This window comes from Eleutherodactylus coqui, chromosome 6, assembly GCF_035609145.1.
Source record: "Eleutherodactylus coqui strain aEleCoq1 chromosome 6, aEleCoq1.hap1, whole genome shotgun sequence".
NCBI classification, from domain to species: domain Eukaryota; kingdom Metazoa; phylum Chordata; class Amphibia; order Anura; family Eleutherodactylidae; genus Eleutherodactylus; species Eleutherodactylus coqui.
In genome coordinates this window covers 79,736,385-79,759,950 of record NC_089842.1, presented here as the reverse complement: position 1 = coordinate 79,759,950, position 23,566 = coordinate 79,736,385, and the positions used below count along the sequence as shown (strand labels likewise).

At 43.6% G+C, this 23,566-nt stretch overlaps 1 protein-coding gene across 2 annotated transcripts; it reads right to left on the bottom strand.

Annotated features, from left to right (window-relative positions):
* Window positions 1–11,668: 11,668 nt before the first annotated feature.
* Window positions 11,669–16,552, bottom strand: LOC136631358 (free fatty acid receptor 3-like). 2 transcript variants are annotated; one of them, XM_066605626.1, is made up of 2 exons: window positions 16,364–16,552; window positions 11,669–13,842 (listed from the first exon to the last, which is right to left on the bottom strand). In XM_066605626.1, exon 2 carries the CDS (start codon window positions 13,784–13,786, stop codon window positions 12,833–12,835), a length of 954 nt encoding a protein of 317 aa, XP_066461723.1. In that variant the 5' UTR covers window positions 13,787–13,842; window positions 16,364–16,552; the 3' UTR covers window positions 11,669–12,832. The 2 variants fall into 2 exon arrangements, with proteins under 2 accessions (XP_066461723.1, XP_066461722.1); XM_066605625.1 differs by lacking the exon at window positions 16,364–16,552 and adding an exon at window positions 16,126–16,221.
* Between the last annotated feature and the right edge of the window lie 7,014 nt (window positions 16,553–23,566).

Genomic DNA, 23,566 nt, shown 5'->3' with positions numbered 1-23,566 from the left:
GGGTTGCTGCCTAGCCGTGCCAACCCTCTGCAGTGTGTGCCTGCGGTTCCTCCTCATGGCAGACGCACTTATAAATAGACATGAGGGTGGCGTGGCATGAGTGCAGCTGAAAGCTATGCAGGGACACTTTGGTGTGCGCTGTGGACACTGCGTCGTGCGGGGGTTGGGCAGCATGTAACCCAGGAGAAGTGACTGCGGAGTGTCATGCAGGCAGTGATTGTGCTTTGTTGGAGGTAGTGTGGTGCTTAGCTAAGGTATGCATTGCTAATGAGGGCTTTTCAGAAGTAAAAGTTGTTGGGAGGGGGGGGGGCACTCTTGCCGCTATTGTGGCTTAATAGTGGGACCTGGGAACTTGAGATGCAGCCCAACATGTAACCCCTCGCCTGCCCTATCTGTTTCTGTGTCGTTCCCATCACTTTCTTGAATTTCCCAGATTTTCACAAATGAAAACCTTAGCGAGCATCGGCGATATACAAAAATGCTCCGGTCGCCCATTGACTTCAATGGGGTTCGTTACTCGAAACGAACCCTCGAGCATCGCGATAATTTCGGCCCGAGTAACGAGCACCCGAGCATTTTGGTGCTCGCTCATCTCTAGTTACTTCTAAAAATTACTGCCGGACAAGGAGCCAGAAATCTTCGAGTTGTACTAAGTGAATACATATAAATGATGAGCTATGAGTTCATTGTTCACCTATGACAATAAAATAGGACATGAAAGGACAAATGGGCTGTAAACATGAGGCGCACTGAGCATCTATTCAGAGAAGCAGTAATAGGTAAATCAGCATAATCCACTGTATTCACATAGACTCAGACAAGCAAATGACATATAAAATATCCACTAATACAACGTGACTGAAAGTCAATGTGATTTCTATTGATGGTACTTTCTAATGTAATCCATGTTATGGTGCAGAGACCAGATGTCTTCCAGTTACATCAGTGGACTGACTTCATGTTTATAGTGGGTCATAGACATCTTAAAGGAAAACTATTGGAGTAATAACATTTCCAAATTAAAATTTAAATGAACTGTTAAGTAACTTTAAAAACTGTTTTGCTTCACTTATATTGTACGAATACGGAGCTGCATCATGTCTTATATAGAGATGAGCGAGCACACTCGGATAAGGCAGTTACTCGAGCGAGCATCACTCTTCTCGAGTAACTGAATTCTCATCTAAGAGGGCTCGGGTGGGGGTGGGGGGGGAGAGTGAGAGAGATCTCTCTCTCCCTCCCCCCCGCCACACCCCGATGCACCCCGCTCACCCCCGCCGCACCCCCTGAGCCTGCTCAGACGAGAATGCAATTACTTGAAAAATGCAACTGCCTTATCTGAGTGTGCTCGCTCATCTCTAGTCTTATAGTTACAGTCCCAGCCAGAGTTGCATTCAGAATTCAGCTCATTTAGTTATGTACTACTGTCATACATGTGCATTTAAGGCTCTAATCACACGGGGCAGCTCGGTTCTAATAAAAACCACACCAAAAAGTGCATTTGCGAAACTGCATGCGTTTTTTGCCACATTTTACTACAAACATAGTAAAAATACACATTGTTTCACCAATGCACTTTTTGGTGCAGTTTTTATTGCAACCAAACTGCTCCGTGTGAATGGAGACGAAAGCGGAGCTCATCAGAACAGCTGGATTGCACTACTCTAGTGTTGGACTGGAGTACCTAGATCCCACCAGTAAAATTCTTTTGATTCCCAATCACAAATTCCTCTATGAAAGAGATTGCCAGATGGGCCAATCAAGGGACTTTAAGGAGTCGGGTCTCAGACATTAAGGTCTTCCTTGGGCAGAAACATGGCCTGGAGAAACTCCTGGAAGCAGAGGTATTGTGTCAGAAGGCGGTCTGGAGGCGGGTCACCATTTTCTTGCATTGAACAGCAGAATTCAGTACAGGTTTAAGGAGAAAATCAACAGTTGACTTCTGTTCTCTGAGACAATGCAAGCTTTAATATAATGGGTCAAAACATTCCTTCTGCAGCTTACAGACTCATTTGTTGCAGAAGTTCATGGTCTCAGGTCATCACATTGAGTCTCACTTTTTTCACAGTCCACAGCACTAATGACTCTCAGCGCTTGCAAATTCTAGCTGCATTACCCCATACACACCTAAGCAATGTCTCATATAGGCTCTAATTTCGGCCATCCAATTTGGGCCCTACTGTCCCTCTTCTGTGGGTACACACTCCTGTCTCTGAAAACATGGCCACTATTTTAAAGCTACAACACATCAAACATGTTAAAACATAGTAATATATGCAAATAAGGAAGATAGAACAATGCCTCTGCAGTGGATGGGAGCATTCCTGCAAATAAATTTCCGACCCTTTATACAGATCTTTGAAACAATGTTTGGGAATTAAAAACCAAGAATGGTCTTATAAGTCTCCTCACTCACCTTCTAGGTGCTCTCTGTCGCATCTAGACGGGACGTGCTGGATCCGTAACCTGAAATTCTACAGCAAGTGCACAACCAACAGTGGTAAACAGTAAAGACAACTGAAACAAGGAGTATGCTGTCCCTAATGAACCTACCCAGGGAATGGACCTGCATACACGTAGGTAAACCACTCTGAGAAGGGGCAAACCTGACCATGTACCTAGGCCACTAGGTGACCCTGCATGGGATAAGAGAATACCACAACAAACAAGATGTAACAGATATAAACAGCTGTACTTAGCTTTGCGTAGACTCAGGTAAAAGGGAGAACTAACTCCAAGCTCTGGCTTCCTCCATATGACTAAAAAATGTCCAAAACACTCACCTGGCTTACCTGCACACATAGACAGATGGAATAGATATGCTACAAGGTATAGGTTCCTATTTTGGCCAATATACTTAAGGCCATGAGCCCAACGACCAGGGTCCTTGTCCCGTAAATCCCTACTTATCACAAGGCAACTTCCACATGAATCCTGTCTGCATGCCTACGGAACCTACGGACCCAACAAGCCCTAAGATGGTAAACGAGCCAAAGCAGGACAGGGGTCAGTTTACACCAACACACCAGGGATTGCGTGCAACCTAGAACAGGACTGTTAATACCAAATGTCTGGCCACAGAACAGACCCAAACGAACACATCGCTGTGCACACACACAAAACCCCAGGGTGTAGGGAAACCAGCATCCTCTAGCCAGAGGAGCTGATATACATGTGCAGCAGACCAGTGGAGATTGGCTGATTGGAGAACACCACACCCAGCCGACTCAATTATCCCACACCTGTGAAGCTGTGCTCCTGGAAACCCATAGAACTACAGGCCCCAGCAGCACAACCTAACACTCTCCTTAAGGAGTAATGATACTCCTCCTGAAAAAACATGGTAAAACACAACAAAACAGTTAGGGACTTTGTCATCTGTTACAGCTGCTTTCTCCATGCACTTCAATAGAAAGATGGCTACCTTTACATAAAGCTATGTGTCCACTGAAATATATGGAGAATGTCAGGAGTGGGAATTGGTGAGCTCCAGAGATAGCATTTATAACATACCATGTAGAGCAGGCCTTCCAACTGGCAAGACAATCCCAGTTTTTGGCACTGTCCCGCTAAACTCAAAAGACCTTTTGCATAAGCTCTGGATAGATCATTAATAATTGTTTAGCAAGGGAACTGGTGCCCAGGACCCCCTCCAATCAGCTATGACTGGACTATACTGAGCTGTTGTGTTGCCAGAAACACAAAGTTCTATGCACTATGGAGGCCTGGGATGGTGCAAGGGGCAGTAATTAGCTGATTGAAGGGGGTCTTGATGGTGAACTATTCTTGATTTGTCCTGGCGGTAGGTCATCAATAGCTTGGTCCTGGAAAACCACTTTAAAGTCAGATAAAAATAAAATACAGAGAATCTGTGCCAAATATTGACCAAAATGGTGCCTGCCTCCTGAGGTGCATTTGGTCCTTGTCTTTTTACATTTGACTTTAACCCCATCTTTTTGTGCCTTAATAATCAAGCTATTTTCTTATTTTTTCATCATTGTATTGAAAGTGCTATGAGTTTTTTGTGGGACAAGTTGTACGTTTTAATGGCATCACTTTGGGATAACGTGTTGTAAAACTTTTACACATTTTTCTGGGGGAAGGGGGATGTAAAAAAAAGACCCTGACATTCCACCATTGTTTTTTGGGTTTTGTTTTATTGGCGCTTACTGTGCAGTGAAAAAAAAAAAGAAAATTACCGTATTTTTTGTTCTATTAGACGCACCGGTCTATAGGACGCACCCCCGTTTTAGAGCGGGAAAATAGGGGAAAAAATTAAAACTCACCTAGGGACAGCGCAGGGTTAGTGCCGGGCAACGGAGCAGAAGAAGCAGTAGAGGTCTGAAAAACCAGCGCTCCATGTCACAGCGGCGCGTGTGTGCAGCAGGAGGAAGGAAGCCGTTTGGTGGAGGCGGGGAGCAGCAGTAGTATCCGCCAGCGCTCACAACCAATCAGGGGTAGGTATGGGCGGCAGTGGAGAGGAGAGAAATCTTCTGACTGATCGCACATTTGTTCGTGCTAACTAAATCACGTTCTCGCGTAAAATTCGCGATCGCGCTAAAAATGGCGATCGGAACAAATTTTCGGCACATTCGCTCTATAAGATGCAGCAACCTCCCCCCCCCCCCCCCGCTTTGGAGGGGGAAAAAGTGCGTCTTATAAAGCAAAAAATACGGTATTCTCTGGATCTGCAACACTACCGTGATACCAAGTCTATATAGTTTTCTATGTGCTACTACTTTTGCACACTAGAAACACTTAAAAAATGAAATAAAATAGTTTGTCTGTCACTGCATTAGAAGACCCAGGAGATTTTTTTTTCATCAAAAGCGCTGTATAGGGACTTATTTTTTGTGAGACAACCTGTTGTTTTTATTGATACTATTTTGGGCTACAGATTTCTTTTTATTCCTCTATTTGAGAGGCAGGAGTAGCAAAAAACAGCAATTCTGGAATAGTTTTTTTTAGTTTTACAGTATTCACTGTGTGGCATAAATAACTTTTTCCCTTCATTTTGGGGTCAATACGGTTACAGCGATACCAAATTTATGTAGTTTTTACATTTTGTTACTACTTTTACACAATTAAAATCTTTTTTTTTTTAAATTGAATTTGCATCACCGCATTCCAAGATGCATAACTTTGTTTTTCTACAGCAGCTACATCAGGTCTTTTTTTTTTTTGCGCGGGAAGATTATAGTTTTAAATTATACCATTTTGGGGTACATGCGATTTTTTTTATCGCTTTTTATTGTACTTTCTACAAAATAGCAACTTTTTTTTAAAATTCGTTTTTACGTCACTGTGTGGGATAAATAACTAATTGTTTGAGTTGTTATAATGTGTGGCGATACCTATTATGGCTTTTTTAAAATGTTTTTTTAGTTAAAAATTTGTGAGTGGGTGAGTGAGGGCTGCCTCTCATTGGCTTAGCGCAGGGACAGCTGAGAGCTGCCCCTGAGCCAATCAGAGGCAGCCCTCACTCACCCATTCATGAATTCATGAATGGGTGTGAGTGAGGGATGCCTCTGATTGGTCAGGCTGTGACCAATCAGAGGCATCTCATTCAGCAGGCGGGGATTTTAAATCCCCGGCTGCTGAATACTACTCACAGCTGTTCAGAGCAGTTCAGGAGAACTGCAGCCTGCCGCGCTGAACTCCGTCTGCCAGGACCCGGTAAGTATATATATATTTTTTATTTTTACACATTTCTGGATGAATTGCAGGGAAGGGTTTATATATTTAACCCCTTCCCGACAATTCATCCCGCGATCGCCGGCAGCCCATTGCTTTCAATGGAGTCGGTTGTATTGCCGGCTCCATTGAATTCAATGGGCTAACATCGTTCTGCCGGGACCAGGTGAGTATATATATATTTTTTATTTTTACACATTTCTAGATGAATTGCAGGGAAGGGCTTATATATTTAAGCTCTTCCCGACAATTCATCCCGCGTATGCCGGCAGCCCATTGCTTTCAATAGAGCCGGCTGTATTGCCGGCTCCATTGAATTCAATGGTCAGTGCTCGTTTAATCGAGACGAGTACCACGTGGTGCTCGTCTCGAGTAACGAGCATCTCGAGCACCCTAATACTCGAACGAGAAGAGCTCGAACGAGTATGCTCGCTCATCTCTAGTATTAATACATCCTGCAAGGGGTTAAATTGCAGTGGCAAATGAGGTTTAACACTGATAAATGTAAGGTTCTGCACATGGGCAGAGGAAATACATATCACCATTATACACTAAATGAGAAACCACTGGCCGAAACTGAAATGGAAAAGGACTTGGGGATTTTAGTTAACTATAAGCTTAACTGGAGCAACCAGTGTCAGGCAGCTGCTGCCAAGGCAAATAGGATCATCAGTGCATCAAAAGAGGTGTAGGGGCGCATGATGAGAGGATTGTTCTTCCTCTTTACAAGTCACTGGTCAGACCACACATGGAATATTGTGAAAAGTTTTGGGCACTGGTACTCAAGGAGGACATATCAGAGTTTGAGTGGCTACAAAGGCGGGCAACTAAAGTAATTAATGGAATGGGTGGACTACAATACCCAGAGAGCTTATCAAATTAGGATTATTTAGTTTAGAATAAAGATGACTGAGGGGCAACCTAATAACTATGTATAAATATATCAGGGGACAGTAACAAGGGGGCATCCTCTACATCTAGAGGAAAGAAGGTTTCTACACTGACACAGAAGGGGGTTCTTCACTGTAAAAGCAGTGAGACTTTGAATCTCTGTGCCTGAGGATGTGGGGATGGCGAATTCGATAAAAGAGTTTAAGAGGGGTCTGGACACCTTTCTTGAGCATTAAAATATTATGTTATAATCATTAATAACTTCAAAATGGTCGGTGATCCAGGGAATTATTCTAATTGCCAGATTGGAGTCAGGAAGGAATTTTTCCCCTTACAGCTTCTACCTCATAGCGTTTTTTTTTTTTTTGCCTTCCCCTGGATCAACATTGTGAGGTAATAGGCTGAACTAGATGGACATATGTTTTTTTTTGGCCTTACATACTATATTACAGGTAACAGCACTGTGCTGGAATGCAGTTTTATCCTAAAATAGCATAGGTTTCAAATGGATTTTAAATGGTTGTGCAATTTTGCGGATGAACTGCAGTTTTACTCGCAAAACCATATCGCTATTAGCAAGCAATGTGCGGCGGTGCTCTAGAAGTGCTGAATGGCTGTGGAGGAAGCCGCAAACGTCCACGGACTTTCTCCACTGCAAATTCATGCTCAGAACCTACAACCTCGCCCTCCACCACGCCAAACAAGTCTACTTCACCTCTCTCGTCTCCTCACTATCGCACAACCCTAAACGGCTCTTTGATACTTTTCACTCCTTAAACCGCAGCCCCCTGTGACGGATCTCAGTGCTGTAGAGTTGGCTGCTTACTTAAAAAAGAAAATTGATGACATCCGTCAGGAAATAACTTCCCAATCCCAGACTAGCCCTGACCCTAGTCTTGTCAGCACTGCATCTAGCTGCTGCTCACTGTCTGTACTCAGAACAATGACAGAGGAAGAAGTCTCCAAATTGCTCTCCTCTGCTTGCCCCATCACCTGCACTAGCGACCCTCTCCCCTCACACCTCCTCCGATCCCTCTCCCCAGTGGTCATCTCCAATCTCACCACTATATTCAACCTCTCTCTGACCTCTGGCATCTTTCCCTCTTCTTTCAAACACCCCATCATATCTCCACTGCTAAAGAAGCCGACTCTTGACGTGACTGATGCTGCCAACTACCGACCCATCTCTAACCTCCCCTTCATCTCCAAGCTACTAGAAAACCTAGTTTACTCCCGCCGGATAAGCTATCTATCAGAGAACTCTCTCTTCGACCCCCTACAGTCTGGCTTCCGACCCCAACACTCAACAGAAACTGCCCTTACAAGGGTACCCAACAACCTACTGACAGCCAAATCGAGGGGCGATTACTCCCTACTGATCCTCCTCGACCTCTCCGCAGCATTTGACACTGTCGACCACAAACTCCTCCTCAGTATGCTTTGCTCCATCAGCCTAAAGGATACTGCTCTCTCCTGGTTCTTCCTACCTATCTGACCGCTCTTTCAGCGTCTCCTTTGCTGGCTGTACCTCTCCCCTTCTTCCCCCTGCTGTTGGGGTCCCCCAGGGCTCGGTCCTCGGTCCCCTCCTTTTCTCTATCTACACAGCCCCTATTGAACAAACCATCCGGAGTTTTGGCCTCCAATACCACCTCTATGCTGATGACACCCAGTTATACTCCTCTTCCCGTGACATCTCTGCACCTTTCCTCCAAAACATCACTAACTGTCTGTCTGCTGTCTATAACACTATGTCCTCTCTCTACCTAAAACTAAACCTCTCTAAAACTGACCTGCTGGTGTTTCCACCCTCCACTAACCGACCTCATCCTGACATCTCCATCTCAGTGTGTGGCGCCACCATAACTCCTAGACAACATGCCCGCTGCCTTGGAGTCATATTCGACTCTGATCTCTCATTTACCCCCTACATCCAATCACATGCCCGAACATGTCAGCTGCACCTCAAGAACATTGCAAGAATCCACTCTTTTCTCACTGTGGACACGCTAAAAACGCTTACTGTTGCCCTCATCCACTCTCGGCTTGATTATTGCAACTCGCTGCTGATCGGCCTCCCCTGCACCAGACTCTACCCTCTCCAATCCATCCTGAATGCGGCAGCCAGGCTCATCTTCCTGTCCAGCCGCTACTCAGACATCTCTGCCCTGTGCCAGTCACTGCACTGGCTGCCTGTTAAATACAGAATTCAATTTAAACTCACTACTTTCATTCACAAAGCCCTCCATAGCGCAGCACCACCCTATATTGCCACCGTCATCTCAATCCATCACCCAGCCTGGGCTCTCCGCTCTGCTAACGAAACTAGACTGCGCACCCCTCTAATTCGAACTTCTCATTCCCGCCTCCAAGACGTCTCCAGAGCAGCAGCTCCTCTGGAACGCACTACCAAAGGATGCCCGGGCAATCCAGGACTCATAAAACTTCAGGCGTGCTCTAGAAATGCACCTCTTCAGGGAGGCATACACTTTTTTCAGTAGTAGCCTGTCGTCTGACCTTTTACCACAAACTATTTATGCCTTGAGTACCCTTTGAGTTGCTGGTTACCTGAATCTTACCTTGGACTAGTGGACCTTTCAGCTGTGTGAGCCGGGCATATGGACTAACGCAGTGTCGGGTTGTAGGCAGCTGAAAGATGATTAGTAATGGGAGCCTCTACAGTAACATCAAAAAGCCTGGGCCCAGGGAAGGAGGATACTGGCCAGCTTCCCAATATGTCTAGATGTCATCTCAGCCACTCTATATGTCTATATAAATAGAAAAACTCGCCAATTTAATAAATAAGATGCTCTAAGCTGCTTATCTGTATGTAGTAGTGTAGTCCCTTTTGTCAGGGCCCACATGGTGATCCTTTCATTCAACTGTGGGTTACTAGACTATTCTCTTATAACAGAAAGCCAAGAAAATTCTGAATGTGAATCAAAAAGAATAATCTCAGTTTCCCATATAGTGGTAAACAGTTCTTTGATGAGTGCCACAAATTCCTTTATTTTTTAACAGGCGGTAAGTTTCATGGATGATTCAAAAGTTTTTCTCCTATAACGTTTGGCGCCAGACTGTGCTCACACTTTTGAAGCATTTTTTTGCGTTCCTCTGTCGCCATCTAGTGGTTCTATTAAAGCTACTTACTGCTATCTCAACACAGCACCGACTGCTGGACCGTGAGGATAGGCAAGGGCTTTCTGAAGGAGCTCATTGGGCAGTCATTATTCAACCTCAAGGGTAACCCGCAGTAACTACATGTTCTAATCCAAAAAACAAAGCCAGCATACTATTTCTTATGGCACTTCACAATAGACTTCGACTTTTATTCCACTACAGAAGGTTGTGAAATAAACAAATATCCTCCATAGTTTATTAGTTAGTACTTGTACTTTACCCAGGAAATAACATTTGAGCCAATGCCGTTGAGCAAGAACATATATTTAATAAGGCATGTGACATTAATATGTCTTAAACCAACAGTGAAGCAATGGCTGTATTGTGATGTTTGAGAACAAAGGCTGAACCATGAGTTAAAAGAAAAGCGAGTTCTGAAAAGCAAGGCAAACACTGATACATTAACGCTTCTGAGAAGAGGTATATAAAATGTTATATAGCTCTTATGTGAACCCAAAATGCATCAGACTATCGAAGCAATCATGAAAGCTGTAAGGCTATGCAGCGTCCTGTAAATGCCTTGATGTGACAGTGCTTGTAGGTTGCAGTACAGCTTTAAGTATGGGTATATTTGCCCATAAAATCAGAATTTTTTTTTGTAAGTATACGTCATTTGAATGCATTCTCCTGTCATTTAAGAATCTCCATAGCTGGTCTCTAGCAAAGCTGGGTTACCTTTAACATGGCTGCAATAAAAGAGTTAACTGCAAGATTTCTCTCTGAGCTTTCCCAACCACCACTATGATAGATTACCCTAGCGGTGCAGTGACATTGCCTGCTCCCATAATATAATGGGGTACATCTACTCATACTGTCTAAAAGTTAGTGCAAACTAAGACACTCTTAAAATGTGCCAGATTCATTACAGCAACTCATGATGGATATTAAATCTGTCAAATTTCAAGACTGTGTAGCCTAAGGAGGGCAAAGATTTTATGCCCGTTTCTGGCACTAAAAAAAGTTGCAAATTTTTACACAAGTGAGCTTTTGCGCAAAAAATGTCAACGTTTTGCTGTTTCGATTCATGGAGTCATGGCAGCATAAATTGGTGCAGAAAAAATCAAGTATAAAAATCAATCTTTATTTATTCCATAGGGTAAGTTCAGGCAACGTTTCGGCCAAGAACTGGCCTTTTTCAAGCCGCTTATCCTATGACACCGTGCAAAGGATCCATGCTCTGATTGGCTGAGTGCTATGACCAATAAGAGGTAGTGCTCAGCATTGAATGACAGCTAAGCACTGCCTCTGATTGGTTACAGCGCTCAGCCAATCAGAGGCAGCGCTTCAGGAGGCAGGGATTTTCAATCCCCGGCAGGCCAGAAGAGCAGCAGAAGAAGAATGCCGGGACCTGCAACAAGATGCGCTGGAGGTGACAGCGCTAGTAAGGTGACGTGTTAGTAATTTTTTTTCTTTCTTTCTACAATTATTGATTATTTTTGGAGGGGGCTTACATTTCAAGTCCTCCCCCCCAAAAAAAATTATTGTCGCGAAGAATCCCCTGCCACTGCTATCACAGCAGTGGCAGAGGATCGCGATCCTCACCCATTGATTTCAATGGGGCTGGTGCTGCTGCCGCCGGCTCCATTGGAAGCCATGGGAAAAGAACAGTATCTCCTGTTGTGGTTGTTACAGCCACAGCAGGAGATTCTTTCAGCCCTGCTGGGATGGGAGGCTGTTTCCCTGCAGAAACGCCTTGCATCCAGGGCTTCCAGAAGGATTGCCAGAGCGATATCAGGGCGTCAATCACATACCGATATCGCTCTTGCCAGTGTGCAGGAGCCCTTAAAGGAATATTCTGTGACATCGCAGTGGTCGGAGCAGTGATCCATTAGTGACTGGAAGAGGAGGAAATGGGACCCCAACCCCACCCCCACCCCCATTTTTGAGATTGCCGTAGGTACTAGCAGTTGGACCCCTAATCAATCAGTTTTCACCTATCCAGTGGATGAGTGAAAACTGGAAAAAGTGCCCTGTCTCCCATGTATCCTATCAAGTAATTATCATAATATGTTTTCTACCTTAGAATACCTCAATTATCTACAAGCATATCAACAAATTGCAATTCCCAAATATAAAAATTAAACAAATATAGCTCTATGTGAAAACTAAGCAATTGCAGCGCCCCAAACATTGCAATTAAATCTTCCAATGAGATGACAAGTTTCATTTAGAACTAAGATGTAAATAACAAATGAGCTCACTACCCCAGTACTCAAATTGTGCACTCATTCTTAGAGTACGGACAGCTGTTGGTGATCAGCCAGAATGAACTCTGGAAGGAGGAAGTTTGGCACATTGCTGAACAAAACAATGTTTTCTTTATTGAAACAGTAAAATTGCTACAGAACAATGTCCCATTCCCACACGTTTCGAGCTGATATAGCTCTTGTTCACAACATGTGCACCATAAAAGTCAATCCTATTAAAATAAACAAGAAGCCAATCACAGTACTTGCATTTTAATATCAGCATAGCTTTGCTAAATTGAACAGTTCAGAACTTTATGGTATACATGCTGTGAACGAAAGCCGTATCAGCTCGAAACGGGTAAGCTTGAGACACTGTCCTTAGGACTTTGTTCTGTACCATTTTAATATTTCAGTAAAGATGTTATTTTATTTTGTGGATGTGCTGGATTTCCTAGAACTAAGACCAGGCTCACATGACCGTTAGCGGAATCCAAAGCAGAGGCCTGCAGCAGATTACAGCAGTGAGCCTAGGCGTGACCCTGCACATGGCCGTGAAATTGTACTACACATGACCGCGTACTCATTTAGGCAGTCATGCGCAGTACAGTTTTTTGTTTGTTTGGGTGGCGGGTATATCCACGAACATAGAGAACAATAGGCCCTATGTCACAGATATCGTGGTAAAATAGAACACGCTGTGTTTGTTTTCCGTTTGTGGATTACACAATTTCAACACGCTAATGTGATCGGAACTGCATAAGTCAATGCATTTGATTGTTCTATGTATTATCGCGGATCATACGCTCACGGAATCTGCAATCCAATTTGGTCATGTAAGACCGGCCTAAGATAGTATAATCTAACTTCTATGCAGTTGAGCTTTACGAAGACACATTGGTGTTCTTTGTCTCCTTTTCACAAGGTGCAATGCATAATGTATACCAGCCAGGTCCAAGGTGTAGTTTTTTCATTAGATGGATTAAACCCTCTAGAAAAGACTTTTTGAAAGAGGCAGAGGAAAAGTAAAATATGATGGGATCCAGAGATGCATTGAAGGTGCTAAGAAGTAAAGCGTAGACCCTCCACTCTGGATTTGCTCCAGTTATAAAGCCCACAATATGAGATAAGTTAAAAGGCATGAAACACACAATGAAATTGACGAATGTAGCCATCACTAGCCCAATAGTTTTCTGCTTTCTTTTCCTGTTCAGATGAGACTTCCAAAAGACGATCCTGAAAAGGTTCCCATAGCAGAAAATGGTGATCATAAATGGGACACAAAAAAGCACAAAACACATTTCTAAACGAACAGTAAGTAGAACTTCCAACTCGGGTGGTGAAAATGCGCTATAACACAAGGTAACGTTGCTGTCTGTAGATGTCGTGTCATGTTCCACAATATAGACAATACTGCAGTGAGCTGCTGCAATGCACCAAATGAACAGACTCCCCAGCAAGGAATACAATGGTTTTCTCCGCATCTTGTACTTTATAGGAAAAGCTGTAGCTAGATATCTCTCTATGCTTATTGCCATGAGGAAGAGTGAAGTGACATAAATGCTGCTGAAGTACATAAAGGCAGACAGAGGGCAAAATGCATAGGGCAAGATCCAATCCATATCAAATGCCGCTTCGACCATGCGGAACGGGAGGAAGATCAACAAGAGCAAATCAGAAATGGTCAAGTTGGCCAACAAGATGTCTACAGGGCGAAGGTCATGATTGGCTTTGTTAATAAACGTGGCAAGGGCTGCTATATTAAGAGGAACACCCGTAATAAAAGTGGTGATGTAGACGAACAAAAACAAAAATTTTGATCCTGGAAAGTAGCTCATGATGGCTTCACAACCCCTTACTTAGGAAACTGATAAACTGGGTGAGTCTCCGTGACCTGAAGAACGCAAAGGCAAATTATTAGTAAAAGTAAAAGCAAATGCCACAGGTTGTTTGCTAATGCTAAATATATGAAACCAAGAGTAAGTTTTAGGGACGTCTGAAAATTTTTTAAAACAAAAATGAATTGTTTTTCACCATTTTGAAGCGATTTGACCACCAGTCCTTATAGTCTTTGTGGTGGAGGGCTTTTTTGCTTTATGCAATACAGTAGAATTCAACCAGAGCTTCAATAATTTCTATGGTCCTACTATCAAGGCAAACATTGTTCTTGACAGGAGACTCCAGGGAATTCCCTCACAGCTTATATGACTCAGCTGCTCCCAACTTCTTAATACATGCTACCAGAGTTCCCGCGAAGCTCTAAACCCACGAGCTATACTTTAGCCATCAGTTGTACAATACAGAATTAGCATGCATCATTACCCTCCGCAGCTATATCATCACTGGTGTACCATCAGGGGTCGCTGGGGTTGTGATGACGACCCAGCCACTGCACTGAGGGGGCCCAGAGGCCACCCTCTGTGATATACAAATGCACATAGAGTGCATTATCGGCTGGTCTCACTGCCAGCCGCGTGATTGCTGTGCTGCGGCTGACAGAGCGAGCCAGCAAGCAGGAGAAAAGAAGAGGAGGAGGGAGGAGAGGAACAGGCAGGCAGACACACACATGGTATGGCACAGACTAGAGGAAGCTGCTGATGATGTCATCTCCCTGCGCTCCTGCAGAATATACAGCGTCTCCGTGCCTGATGGTCTCCTTACATAGGGAAGTGGTCCGGGGTATCTATCTATCTATCTATCTATCTATCTATCTATCTCATATCTATATCTTTCTCATGTCTATATACTGTATGTTATATCTATCTATCTATGATCTATCTAATGTAATATCTATCTTATATCTATCTATCCATCTTTCTCATATTTATACATGTTATATCTATCTATATATCTCTCTATCTTTCTATCGCTGGTATACGTTATACATCTCCCTGTATATACTGTATAAAATTGCACACAATTAAAAAATGCATCAAAAACACATGTGATTTTTAATAGTGTATGCAGCTTTTTAATAACGTATGTGGTCTTTGAATACCGCATGCAGTTTTTTAAATGTGTTTTTCTTAATTGTGGTTCAAAAGTACAACGAAAACAGGAATACACCCGAAGGCCACTCTCACACTTGCATTCAGAAAACGCAGCTTGAAATCGCGGCATTTTTACCGCAATTTCGAGCGGCATTTTTGAATGCATAGTACACCCCATCATTGTGTTGGGTGAGGAGGTGTGTTAAAAAACACGGAAACGCAAAAATAGAACAGACAGCTCTCAAAAATTGCAGCATCAAGAACACGGCGTTCAAACACAGGTTTGAGTAACCCCAATAAAATCAATAGGAGCATTGTACCGCGGTTAGTATGGCGCTCGGGACACCGCACTAATAACGGTAAAAAGTGGTGTGTGTGAGAATGGCTTAAGGGGCTACAAACAAATTTTCATGTAGTTCAGGAAATGAGTCATGTTTGGAACGATTACACAAAGGGGCAGATCATGTATGGAAATTTGTTTTGCAGCTGTATGCAGCTTGATCTAGGTATGGGTACGGGAATGGGGGTGTGGAGGCCCGGGATGGAGGGGAATCCTGAGCTGAACTTTTGCACCTTGGCCCCTGAGCCTTTAGGTATGCCCTTGTATATCATCCCTATCTATCTCTATCTACTACACTGTGGAATTTGCTTGATAAACATTATTCATCAAAGGGATTTCTCCCAACAATGCTAGTGTCTATAATACCTTGCTAGTATATATCTGTACTTTACTCTCCCTCACTAGCTAAGGCCATTTTTACATCTGTGTTGGAACCTCAGATCCGGCTCAAAATACCAAAAGCTGGCAGCTGGGTGGTGAATGGATGGACCCCATTATAGTTAATGGTGTCCATCCAGCGCTGTTCAGTTCCATCCGGAGACGGAGACGTTCGGCCATGGGAATTCCCCTTTCCAGCTCCCCGAACAAAGCAGGAGAGCGGAACCTCCGAGTGCAGATGGGAAACCACCCTATTTTTAACATATATAACCGTTTCCTAGGTAAATATTCTAGCATTTATAATATTATGCCTAGTAATCAGCAGCTCTACTGGCTTTCACACCAGCAAACACTGGGATTATAGAACTCTCATATAACCAGTATCCTACACAGTTAACATTTCTAAGATTTCAGTGACCATGACAAAAAAACTAGACCAAGTTATGATAGATAGAAAAATAATCGACACCTTAATATGTTCAAGTTCGTCCGTAATTCACTCGCCTTTCTTCTCGCCTCATGTTGCCGTATCTGTCATTTGCGGCAGCACCGTCACACTCACCCAAAGCTCTCCACCTCCTGACTAGAAATATTTAGACTTGGTTTTAAAAAAGATTTTCCTGTTAGTATTATCAGTTCTATGCTTACCGAAGACGGCAGTTTATGTATTAAGCCAATCAATATTTGTATTTAGAGCCGTTCCTCACCTGGGTTTCTGTGCGGCTGCAATGCTCCGATGATGTCCCATAAAGCATGAACATGAAGGTATATTATATTATCTCTGGTTACTGCTATGGGCCGTGGGCTCGTCGGAGGAGGTTTCTTCAGATTATAGAAGTCATTAACAGTGAGATATCATATATTACATATCTGCTTGATTTGCATATTGATATATCAGAACTGAGGATAGAAAGAAAAGATGCAATGAAATTCCTCTCACCTGGATCCCAGCACATATTGTACTCTACCGTGCTAAATGTAGGGAAAAAACGATCCAGGCCATTATATACTTGACATCATCTTTGTTCACAATCTATTGTTATTTCTGTTTTTGGGATATCCAATAGTTTGTCTTTAAAGATCACTTTTGAACTGCATTCTACAGTTCATGTATAAAATGAATGCACATAAAAAGCTGAGTCCCTGTGTACATACATTGTATTACTTATCCTATACTGGTCCTGAGTTACATCCTGTACTATACTCCAGAGCTGCATTGACTATTCTGCTGGCGAAGAAACTGTCTGCATACATTATATTACTTATCCTATACTGGACCTGAGTAACATTCTGTACTATACTCTACAGCTGCATTCACTATTCTGCTGGTGAAGAATCTGTGTGCATACATTATATTACTTATCCTATACTGGACCTGAGTTACATCCTGTATTATACTCCAGAGCTGCATTCACTATTCTGCTGGTGAAGAATCTGTCTGTATACATTATATTACTTATCCTGTACTGGTCCTGACTTACATCCTGTACTATACTCTAGAGCTGCATTCACTATTCTGCTGACAAATAAACTGCGTGTATACATTAAATTACTTATCCTATCCTGGTCCTGAGTTACATCCTGTACTATACTCCAGAGCTGCATTCACTATTCTGCTGGTGAAGAATCTGTCTGTATACATTATATTACTTATCCTGTACTGGTCCTGACTTACATCCTGTACTATACTCTAGAGCTGCATTCACTATTCTGCTGACAAATAAACTGCGTGTATACATTAAATTACTTATCCTATCCTGGTCCTGAGTTACATCCTGTACTATACTCCAGAGCTGCATTCACTATTCTGCTGGTGAAGAATCTGTTTTCATACATTATATTACTTGCATTATCTTGTACTAATCCAGAGTTACAGCAGGTCACTGTGTACATGAAATGAGTTGTGGGCTAGGCGCCCAGGGTGCAGGTTATGGGATGTCACATGTGATGTATATCTTTTCAAACTCAATAAATAAACTTTTCTTAACATGCTTACTTTCACTCCATTGGAGGGCCTATTAATTAAACGTTACAGTGTTAAGTATAAATCCACACTTACATATATATCGATTTTGGAATGGCAAGACACTTCGTACGTCACTAGTAACTAACAATCTCCATCACCCCCCTGTACTGTGAGATCTGAAACATAATCCCCACATTGTGGCCTTTGCAAAACCACATAAAAAACCCACACAGAATACAGATTGTCACGCCTAGCTAATATACTTTCTTGTCAGTGCATAATGCCTATTACAAGTACCTTGATGATCTGTTACAACAATATCTATACACAACATTACATGATTAAGCCTTAAGAGTTCGTCAAAATGCAGGTCATCGCTTTTCCATGCCATCACAATCCCTTATGGGAAGGTAATCCTCCAGCTCACATACGTCCGTCACTGTTTGTAAAGTCCTTACAGTATGGTTCTTAAATGTGTGCATGTAAGAAATGCTGGCCATATGTGATTTTTCTACAAAAATGAGAAATTCAGGTTGGCAACCCCAGATAGACCCAGTATGCTGGTGTTTCTGCATCCGCTCTTTAAAAAGGCCAGCCATCAACATCTGGAGCCCCTCATTCATGTGCACTCTCTGGGCCGATCCTGCAACCACACAGACATATGCCTCCTCTATGGAACGAGCTATGACCTCTCTCTCACTTGGATTAATGTCTGCTGGGATGTCTACCTCAGTTGGACCTTTTTTCAGGTAGACATCCATTATAGCCAGAGCCTCTATCTCCTCTATGAGGTCCCCTTCGTCACCCCAATGCCACCTCTCAACCAAGATGTCACCAGGTTCTTATCTTGCAACAAGTCTTGCTAGACTACATGAAATGTAACGTGACCAATGGGTTTCCCCAGCCGAACACAGGGAGTCACACAGGGTCTGATCTAGGATTGATGTAGAAATGTTCTTTGATAGCGATGAGATCGAGACAATAAATGACTGCAACGATATTACAACTTGGGCCGGACAGCCTAGAAACCAAGGTTGCAGTGATCTTCAGTCTTGGCCTTGATGATTGCCACTATTATTCAGGCCACCCAATTCAGGCATGTTCTCCTGGCTCCCACTCGCACTTTGCCAGCCGGATCCAGCATTATGCTGCAATACCCTTGTGCTTCTACCCAGCTCTCTGCCTGTCTCACTACTCATGTGGGAATCAGGCTGCTCAGTATATATGTTCCATTGAAACATGGGTGACACTAAGTACATCTTCAGCTCTGCCTCCATATTGCTGTACCAAATTTGGTGTTCCACTGTATGCTGCATTCTCCTGAGGAATGACAATACCACTGCCTCGCAAGAGATTAATACACACATTTTGTAATATATCATACAGTTTGAAAGCACACTAATCAGTTGGAATAAGTTTGCATATATTACATTACTTAACTTTCACTGGTCCTTGGTTACAGCCTGTATTAACTTCAGAGCTGCATTCACAATTCTGACAGCTTTGATAGCGGAAATCTTCTATAACTACCTGCTTGTTCTGTGACTGCACAGAGTTTACTGTGTAGCCTGCATGGAGGGAAATGTCATCCTCACACCAGGCTCTATACAGTCATGTGATTGGGAAAAACTAACTATCCCCTTCATTAAATGAGCTCACTTAAGCTGTTAAGGTGGCTTGTTTCCAATAACAACCAATAGAAGTATGAATACAGTCATGGAGATACATGATAAAACTGTGATTGTAGGCACTCACCACTAGGGGGAGCTCAGTGCATATGAATTAGTATAGAATGCAATGGAGCTGTAAAACACTGACCCCAGCTATGTACAAGAAGCTAGTTCAGTGCAGACTCCCTTCTCATCACCACATGGTAGACGATGTCCTGAGGTCTGCCTCACCTTTTTATTACAGCGGTATTTGCATGGCTTGCACTCACAGTGCATTAGATTAATGGACTTTGTAGTCTGCAGTCATTCTCCTAGTTATCATCAGTCTCATAAAAGAAAATACATGTAGATATTGGCCTCTATTTGAATGCTTATTTCAGAGTATAATCACATGTGATAATGTATAGGGTAAAGAGAAAAAGGACATATCAACAAGCCATTACTGCAAATACTGCCAGCAGTCAGGAGCTGCATATGTCCCAATTTTCAATCACTCTCCCGTTGTCCCGAGCTGGCCTGTGTGTGTCCCCGCTCCGTCTCACTCTCCCTGTCAGTAGCCATTTAAATCTATTGGAAGCACTTGCAATGTTTCCACGTGTGTAAAAAACACAAGTACATACCATAGATGCAAGGCGATGCATTTCAGAATAGAACATGGGAGTAATGGGCATTTCTGTATAGGGTTCATGCTGGCTGTTGTTCGCACTCTTTTTTGTTGTTGTTTCACCTCCTTACTAGTAATGAGCAATTTGTGGAATAATTGGTTCATATTGGTCTTGGGCTGATTTCACGAAAATCATTGTGAATCAGGATGGCCGAGTACAACTCTCATTAAAGTTAATGCGAATTAAAATCAAGTTCACTAATTTGCCCTCCAGAAGGTCCGCAATGCAGCCAAAGCCACGCAAAATTGAATGGGAATATAGGCACACATTTGGGGAACACTGTGCTCCTCCCAAAAAATGGTCAAAATAGTGTACAGTGGTGTAAGGGTCAATCGTAGCACACGGGTGTCACTGAAAATAAAAGAAGGCCCACTTGGGGTCTCCTAGCTCAGAAATTGCACCAAAGAAGAGAGCAGGTGTGGTGCTTGTTTTAAAAGCAATGTCATACATTTCACAAGGAGAAATTCTGCCAGATGAGGACACTCAAGCAAGGGCCCGCTTCAAGGAACAGTTGTAGAGTTACCAATAAATGACAACAGCGGGTCGCTGTCACAAATAAGCAAAAAAACGTTTGCTGGAGATGCAACAAAGTGAATGGATGTGCACGTACATGTCCTCTGGCCAGGAGGCTAGTAAAGTAGTGGTTGGTATTCCACTATCTGACAATGTGAACCGTGTCTAATGTCCAACATCAGTATCCTGGGGCGCTGCTGTGCCACAAGACAAGTCTGAGGGGTGGTGAAATAACCAGTGACTGGCAGCATGGACTTGTAAAATCTAATGAACTCAGTGTTAAAAATGTGTTGCAGAATGTGTTGCAAAAAGGGTTTGCTACAGTGTAAGCTAGTAGAGCAAAATGTGATTGTTCTCAGTAAGAGAAAACAAGTAATCTTGTAGATATGATACCTTTTAATGGCTAACAAAAATACATGATGTTATAGTAAGCTTTCAAACCTACACAGGGTTCTTCTTTAGACTTAAAAAAAAACCTGAAGAAGAACCCTGCATGTCCTTTCTTTTTGCGATATCGCCCATTGAAAGCAATGGAAGAACATTGTGATTCCCTGCCGTGGCTGTGACAGTTGCAGCAGGGGATTCCTTCATCCAGGGGTTTCACCTTGTTCTCAATGGTGCCGGCAGCAGTAGTACTGTCAGCATCATTAAAAAAGGGAGAACATCACAGTCCTCTGCGGCTGCTGTGACAGGTGCAGCAGGGGATTCCTTCATCCCTGCCGCAATTCCTCTCATCACTGAACACTGTGATAGCAGTGGCAGGGTGTTCAGTGATGAGGGGACTCCCCGCAGGGATGAAGGAATCCCCTGCTGCAGCTGTCACAGCAGCAGCAGAGGATCACAATGTTCTCCCATTGCTTTCAATGGGATGAAGGGAGCCTCCACAGTGATGCAAGGCTGTTTTCACATGAAAACACCTCACAACCAGGGGTTTTTAGAAGGAATGGGAGAGCGATAGCGGGCCGTGAATCACACTTGATATCCCTCTTGCCAGTGTGCAGGGGCCCTAAGTGATGAGGTTCCAGGTGAGATGAAAACAACCTCTGCTGATGAACTTAACCCTGACATGGCTGAAGTGTGTGAGACGTTGTTCCTAGCTGACCAGACTAGGCATATAACTGCTAAGACATGTGCAGCTGAGCTAGACTGCCCCATGGAAAAGACTGTCGGTACTGGACACAGTGTGCTGTCAGTTGACTCTGAGTGCTCACTATCGTCAATGAAGGTAACTCCTAAACTGTTGTCTACAGTTGCTGGTGTGGTGATTCCTCCAAAGAGTGAGGGATGATAAAGAAATGTTTAATGATATGAAAATGACATGGGATGAATTAAATGTGATTGCTAGCCATCTTCAGTTGAAACTGGTGTCGTTGCTAGTAGCAATGTGACAAATGTGATGTAATAAAAATGTGTGGCGTACTAATGTTAATTTTTACCTGCCTGGGCTGTGGTTCAGTAAATGCAAGGAATAGTTAATTAGTCAAAGGGAAATTTTCCTTGCAAGTACAGGAGACAGATAGGAAAATAGAAACTAAGAAGTCATGTGTCCCTAGGTTCTGTGAGAGGTGAAGAGCCACAGTGAGATTGGAAAGAAGGCATTCATGTCTAGAGTGAGACAGTTCTAGCAAGGCTTCAGGAGGAGCTAGCTAGTGTTAGGGCAGAGATAGACCATCAGTGTGAGGTTAGTTCCAGCCTAGGAAAAGAATACGGAGATAGTTGAAAAAAGCAATATTATGAAGAGAGAATTTTGTGGTGGAAATAAACCTCTGAAGATGAGGGAAAAGCCAAAATGAGAGACTGAAAGACAAAATACACTATTTGAAAGTGAAGTACTCTAAATAAGGAGTGAGATGAAAGGTCATGTTGCTGAAAAGATGGTTCAGAGAGCAGAGAAGTCTAGATCTATGTTCAGACAGTCATGAAGGCCCAGTTGAAGATGGTGAAATGTTTGACACTAGAGATGATCGATGTAAAGAAAAATAAGCTTTCTGTGAAGAGGAAGGCGCAGTGTAGCCATGGCTCCAAAACTCTGAAACTTACAGCTAACGTCATTAGTCTGTTTCAAAGTTGGGTGAAGATGCAACACAATCAGACACTCTGGATTGGCTGTCGGATACACACCTGCACCGAGCTGAACTGCTTCCCTCTGTGCTAACCTGTGGCAACTATGTTCACACCTCTACCATCATCCTTTCCCCTCCTGGCTACTGTCACTGTCGTAGCCACTGTCAATTCTCCCCTCCCGGCTCCTGTGCTGACAGTCACTCCCATGGACTGCCATCGGCTCCATGCTGCAGCAGCAGGGACACCAGCGATCACAGTGCCATCGGGGTTGTCAGCGGCAGTGTGAGTAGTGCCAGCGTTCAAAAGCAGTGGACCACAGCCAGGACACTCACAGTGGGGACAGCTGATCTGGGGGACGGGAGCGGAGAGTGACATAGTTGGATGGCCACAGGGAGGAGACTCACCACAGGGCCGGCTGATGGTGGGAACAGGAGCGGCGTAGAGCAAGGAGACAGACCTCAGGGGCCGGCTGATCGGGCGGACATGGGCGAACATGGCAGTCCGTCCATCATATGTGTGAGCTTGTCAGGGGGACGGTGTAGAAGACTGTCAGTGGGGACGGGAACGCATAAGCTAGTGTGGGCGGTGATGTGTTAGCTTGTCAGGGGGGTAGGCGCTGAGAGGTGTGCAGCAGCCAAGCCGCACATTTGGGGGCGAGACCTGTCACTAAGCCCTGCCAACCCATGTCTCCACCCATACATCCGGTGTAGACAAGATACACCAGTATCCCGTTGACACTGGTGGGGGTGGTGTTGTGGTGGCTTCCTGATCATATGCCATGAGCCACAGAGCTGCGATCCATTGCTCTGCTTCAAGCTATGTGACAGTCTTTCCTGCTATTGCTGCATTTTGAGGTCTCTTTCCACTGCCGGGATGAGATTTGTAATTTTGGCCTTGCAGTGGGGATCAAGAAGGGTGGCCAGCCAGTAATGATATGATGTTTTGATGTGGGCTATGTGACGGTCTTTCTGCAAACACTGCAGCATAAAAGCACTACTAGTGCCTAAGAGTGATAGTCCACATTCCTTGGGG

What these genes read in the sequence shown, in the direction of transcription:
- LOC136631358 (XM_066605626.1), bottom strand. Translation starts at nt 13,786, where the DNA reads ATGAGCTACTTTCCAGGATCAAAATTTTTGTTTTTGTTCGTCTACATC.